The sequence below is a fragment of the Petaurus breviceps genome, unplaced genomic scaffold (assembly GCF_028583685.1).
Source record: "Petaurus breviceps papuanus isolate PSGF00001 unplaced genomic scaffold, PetGlider_PUasm1.0 189, whole genome shotgun sequence".
In the NCBI taxonomy this organism is placed as follows: Eukaryota; Metazoa; Chordata; class Mammalia; order Diprotodontia; family Petauridae; genus Petaurus; species Petaurus breviceps.
The window spans coordinates 582332-588590 of NW_027185809.1; the positions used below are offsets into that span (position 1 = coordinate 582332).

General features: G+C 36.8%; 1 protein-coding gene across 1 annotated transcript in view; it reads right to left on the bottom strand.

The window, feature by feature from the left end:
• Nucleotides 1-5418, bottom strand: part of KLHL28 (kelch like family member 28) — a 25524-nt gene extending 20106 nt beyond the window's left edge. The window contains exons 1-2 of the mRNA XM_069091766.1: nt 5328-5418; nt 150-1048 (exon numbers count right to left, since the gene is read on the bottom strand). Of these exons, the coding sequence (XP_068947867.1) occupies nt 150-1048 (899 nt within the window). The 5' untranslated portion in view covers nt 5328-5418. The remainder of the gene's footprint in view (nt 1-149; nt 1049-5327) is intronic.
• Between the last annotated feature and the right edge of the window lie 841 nt (nt 5419-6259).

The following is a 6259-nucleotide window of genomic DNA, read 5'->3' on the forward strand; positions in this document are numbered from 1 at the left end:
AATAAAATGAAGTCACCTTTTTTTCTTAAAAAAAAAAAAAAAAGAAAAAATATGTAGGTACACAAAGAAAGTACCAAAACAAACAAACAAAAAAAACCCTTGTGTTTTATCTTCTGTCAATCACTTAAAATTTTTAAATTTCTGCTTACCTTTCCAAACAAGCAAATAGTCCAGCTTTTCCTCCCACTGCACAAAGTACTTTTGGAGCACAGCGAGGTCGTGTCATTAGAACAGTCTGATGGGAAAGTCTATGTTCAGGCATAAAATGGTATTTTAGAGCTTCATTCAATAGATGCTTACATGTGTGATCATCGCGAATAAGATGATTTGCTTCATATAACCTAGTAAGAAACTTAACGCTCAACAATGGCAATCTAACACAATGAAGCAGCTGTGCTAAGTATTTCTGACGTTCTTGTACATCATACTTGATCCAAGATTCTAGTGCATAAAAAACAGTCTCTTCAGTAACAACATTAAGACAGTCGTTTGAAATGATTTCATCTAAATCTGCATGTGTGAGCTCAAAAAACTCTTCAGTTTGACAAACATCTTCAAAATTCTGGCAAATATACTTATTGGCTGCCAAATAGAGGTCATGACAGCCATATGTCTCTGCAAAACGAGAAATTCCAATGCAATTTCCAGGATCAAGTTGACTTTCTAGAAATGCACAACATTCTTTCAGCACAAGTTTTATTTGGAGTAGATTTGCGGCTGGTAGGAGTGACTCTACTGTGTCCTGGGAAATAAACACAGTCCCTGTATAGGCATACTCCACTATGGCCTGCAGTGCAGCTTCATCAATGCACTGAAACTCAACTTCGTTATTTTCCTTTTCAGAAAGGTTTCCAGTGAACATGGCTTTGAAATAAGGACTGATGCTAGCAAGCACCACTTTATGAGCATGAATCTTAACGTCACCAACTCGAAGAATAATGTCACAGAGCTCATGATGTTGACGAAGAAGGTTCAAACCCTGTAGAAGCTGTTCAGAATGTAAGAGGGTTAAGTTAGCAAGCATGTAGGTTGGGGGCGTCTGGTCCATCTGTAAAAAGAGAAAACATGGACAGTTTTATTTTCAAAAGAAATTTTACCAAAATATTCTCTTTCTAACAGTACAAAGAAAATCATTATCTTCTTTTTTCAAATTCAAGCCTTTCATTTCAAGTATTTCAATAATGTATTTTAGAGTTGGAAGAGAATTTAAAGAATATCTAAACTAGCTCTGATATTTTAAGAAAATTCAGTACCAAAGAAGTCAGGTGATTTGTCCAAGATGAAAAGCTAAGACCAGTTAAGTGTTTTTGCCACTGAATTATGGTAACTCTCTTTGTAATTTCAAATCTAGCTTCTTAATACAACTACACTGATGAAATTCAAATGTAAAAGGCCTAATTTAAGTGTAGAATGAATACTGAGATCAGAAATGGTAATATTTAACTGTTTTTATTATAACTTATGGCTTCATTATCAAAGCTGTAAATTTATATGGGCTGGATTCAATCTTGAATTTGCTATGCAATCTTTTTAGTTTTTTGCTTTTTGGAGGGGGGAAAGCAGGGCAATTAGGATTAAGTGACTTGCCCAAGGTCACATGGCTAGTAAGTATTAAGTGTCTGAGGCCAAATTTGAACTCAGGTCCTCCTGACTCCAGGGCATGTGCTCTATTCACTGCACCACCTAATTGCCACTTTAATCTTCTATTGTAACAAAGAAAAACAGATAGGCAAAATCAAGAACTAGTGACCACATCTGACACTGTATATTTTTCCCATATATATCTCTGCTGGAGAGTGGGAAAAGATTAGTTACTATAATTATTCATTTTTGGGGGCAGCTAGATGGCGCAGTGAGTAAGAGCGCCAGCCCCGGAGTTGGGAAGACCTGGAATCGGTTCTGGCTTCAGATACTTAACGTCCACACAAAATAACTGGCCTATAACCTTGGGCAAGTTACTTAACCCCAATTGCTTTAAAAAAAAAATTATTCATTTTTTGCCTTCCTTTCAATGTTCTTTTCATTTACTTTACTACAATCTTATACATTTTGGGTGGGGGTCTACTTATTTCACTGTACATTAATTCATACAAATCATCCCATTTTCTCTGATTTCCTCATATTTGTCATTTTTTTTTTTTGCCTTTTTGGAGGGCAATTGGGGTTAAGTAACTTGCTCAAGGTTACACAGCTAGTTTTTTTGTGTGGGTGTTAAGTGTCTGAGGCTGTGATAGTAATGGCAATTAAAGATTCCCCGGTATTGGTTTGGTTTTCAAATTGATTGTGTTAAAACCCAGAGCTTGTTAATCCCACCTGTGGGATGGACTTGTTGATGTGAAAAGAAAGTCCTGAACTGGGAGGAGCTGGTGACGTAGATTGGGAGAGACACAAGAGAGAGGCAGAAGAAACTTTTTTGGAAGCAGCACCTCGTGGAGAGAGAGAGACTAAGAGAATTGCTGGTGGCCGCTTTGAATTGCCCTGGACTTTTGAGACCTGCCCCCTGAGCTGCCAAGGACTGAGGAGACATGGCTGTTTTGCTGGTACTTTGTCTGTCTGTTTTGATGTTGTTTTGCCAGATTTGTCCACTGGTGAAAGACAGTCCTTTTGTTGAAGAAGTCCTGGAACCTGGCTTTTGGTTAAGAAGCCCCGAGACTGTCCTGCAGACAGAGAGTGAATACTGTCCACTGGTGAAGGACAGTGCTGTTGTTGCAGGGCTTCTGAACCAACAGAAAGGTTCCCAGACCCCTGCAACAACAGCACTGTCCTTCACCAGTGGACAGTATTCACTCTGTCTGCAAGACAGTCTCCAGACCCCTTCGGGGTCTCTCTCTCTCCACGAGGTGCTGCTTCCAAAAAAGTTTCTTCTGCCTCTCTCTTGTGTCTCTCCCAATCTACGTCACCAGCTCCTCCCAGTTCAGGACTTTCTTTTCACATCAACAAGTCCATCCCACAGGTGGGATTAACAAGCTCTGGGTTTTAACACAATCAATTTGAAAACCAAGCCAATACCGGGGAATCTTTAATTGCCATTACTATCACAGAGGCCGGAACCGAACTCAGGTCCTCCTGACTCCTGGGCCAGCACTTTACTCACTGTGCCACCTAGCCGTCTCTGTATTTGTCATTTCTTAGATCAGACCAAATTGGATAGGATCATATAATTTCATTGGCACAGGGGATTTCTGGTGAGGAAACTTCCTCTACTAACGTGGGTCTGCATCTAATTTACAAGCTATAAAGTTGTTACTGAGAGAGTTATCTGGGGCCCTAGGAGGTTCAGTGACTTGCTCAAGATCACCTAGAAAATATGTGTCGTTGTGTGGCAGGAACTGAACCCAGGCTTTCTTTATTCCAAAGATGGTTCTTTATCTACTATATTATGATGATTTTTATGTCATTTCTTATTGCAAAATAATATTCCACTAAATTCATGTAGCAGTTTGTTAAGACATTTCCTAATCAATAGGTAACCACTTTGCTTACATTTCTTTGCTATCACAAAAAATGCAACTATTAATATTTTGGTATATATTGGATCTTCTTGTCTCTTATCTCTTTGGAATACACAGTATTTTGAATACACCTTTCTCATATAATCCAAGTTGCTTTTCAGAATGGTTGGATTCACAGCTCTGCCAAAAGTGTACTAGCAAATGTGTCTTTCCACAGATCTTTCAACACTATTTCCATCCTTTTTTATTATTTGCCAGTTTGCTGGGAGTGAGTTCTTTTAATCTGCATTTTTCTTATTATCACTAATTCACAGCAATCCTTCATTTGATTGTTGATAGTTTTTTTGTTTTATCATTTAGTCACTAGGGAATGGCACTTGGTCTCAATATGTTTCTGTCAATTCCCTACACATACTGGATATGACTGTTTTTATCAGTGATAACTGAGGCAAAGATTTTCCCCTACTCATCTCCTTAATGCAGAACCTTCAATTTTATAACTGAAATAATCAATTTTGACTTTTATCACTGCCTACACCCCCTGTTTAGCTGAGATGAGCTAAACAGTATACATTTTTGTATGCTGGCCACAGTTGTGTGCTTCAATTCTCTTCCATATTTTATAAATGATGCAAATTTTTATATTTAGTATTTGGTATACATATGTATTATATTATAGATATTGTATAAGATGCTTGGCTATCCATTAGAAAAATTTTATTACTATTTTTCAATTAAAAAGCATTTGTTTTCTCTTGCCCCCTCCAAATGAACAAAACCAAACCCTTGTAAAACAAATATGTAGTATTAAGCTAAACAAACTCCCACACTGACCACGTCCAAAAATGTATATCCATTTTTCATCATAAGTCCATGACCTCTCTGGAAAGAAGTGGGTGGCATGCTAATCTTTGGTCCACTGTAATACTAGCTTATCACTTCAAAACTGTTCTTCTTTATAATGCTGTTATATAAACTCATTCCTGGCTCTGCTCACGTCACTTTGTATAAATCTCGTAGAGGTATCCGAATCAAAGGATATGCAGAGTTTAGTGATTTTGGGCACAAACTGCTTTCCCAAATAGCTGGGTCAATTCACAATTCCAAGACCACATTAATACACCTATTTTCCTTCACTCACTCCAACAACTAGCATTTTACTTTTTTTGTCATCTTTGACAATCTGATAGGTATGGGATGGAATTGCATTTCTCAAACTATTAGTGCCATGACTGTTTTTTTTACATGGTTGTTTGTTAGTAGTTTAGATGCTTTTCCTTTTAAAACTGCCTGTTCATATCCTTTGATCATTTATCATTTATGAAATGGCTCTTGTTAAAAATTTGAATCAGTTCCTTATATACCTTAAATATAAGACCTTTATCAAAGATACTTGCAACACAGATTTTTCCTAGTTAACTGTTTCCTTTTTAATTTTAGCTGCATTGGCTTTGTTTGTGAGAAAATATTTTAGTTTTACATAAAAGATTTATCTATTTTGCCTTCTGTGATATTCTCTGGTTCTTATTTGGTCATAAACTCTTTCCCCTATCCACAGATTAGAACTAGGTAATTTCTTCTTTGTTCTCCTAATTTGTTTATGATGTGACTTTTTATATCTGAGTCATATGTTCATTTGTGTTGGTCTAAGCAAAATTTCTCTCAGATTGCTTTCCAGTTTTCCCAATGAGTCTTGTACAATGGCAAGTCCTTTCCTCAGAAGATGAGATCTTTGGGTTTACTGAACAGTATACTAATATGTTGTGTTCCAGGTTAGCTAAGTACAGAGAGGCTGCTTAGAGGTAGGCTGGCCACTTGAGTAATGAATACTTTTGGTCAAGGTAATCCCCAAAATAAAGGAAAATACAAACTGACCTCAGTCCAGTGTGGCCCCCTTCTGGTCCCGCAGCGATGCTAACATAACATCAGAAAAGGAAAGAGAAGGTATTAAGAATTAGAATTTTTAGACAGTCAGTAAGCATTAACTGAACTGTTGGTAATCTAAACATGAGACTCTTGATCAATTATCAACAAGGGGACTTACTACTGGATCAACTAAAACATAAAAATATTGCCATTCTTACTATAAATGAAAAGACAAAAGGAAGTTGCAGCTGAATGGAAGTGTGACTAACAGATATTCCCTGGAGAGATAAAGAGTTGGTGTGATTGGTTTTATTGGGCTTCCAAAGGTAATAACAAATATCACTGCAGGGAGTATTTGACCATCTCTCACTGAAATGCTCTTTATGAAGACAGCTGTAGTTTATGTACCAAAACCACCTATTGAAGATGATGAGGTGGTAAAGATATCTTATAAAGAATTCAACAAAATTCTCCAAATTAAATCACTATTATCTAAAGATGGGTATGGAGGATGGTGGGGAAAAATACTAGAAAACAGAATTCAGGAATAAGAAATAAAAGAGTTAAAAGACTGGTTGATTTTACCTAACTCTCATGACTAGATAACACACTTTGAAAAAATTTAGCTTTTAATTTTCCCCCAGTTACATGTAAAAACAACTAACATTTGTTTTCAAAATACTTGTTTCCAAGTACCAAATTCTCTCCCTTCCTCCCTCCCCATCCCACCTCATTGAGAAGGCAAGCACCTCTATATGTGTAGTCATGCAAAACATATCCATAATAGTCATGTTGTAAAAGAAAACAGAGACTAGAAAACTCAAGAAAAATTAAGAAAGTGAAAAAAAAAGTTGCTTCAATCAGTATTCAGATAGCATCAGTTCTTTCTCTGGGGATGGATAGTATTTTTCATCCAAAGTCCTTCAGAGTTGTCATAGATC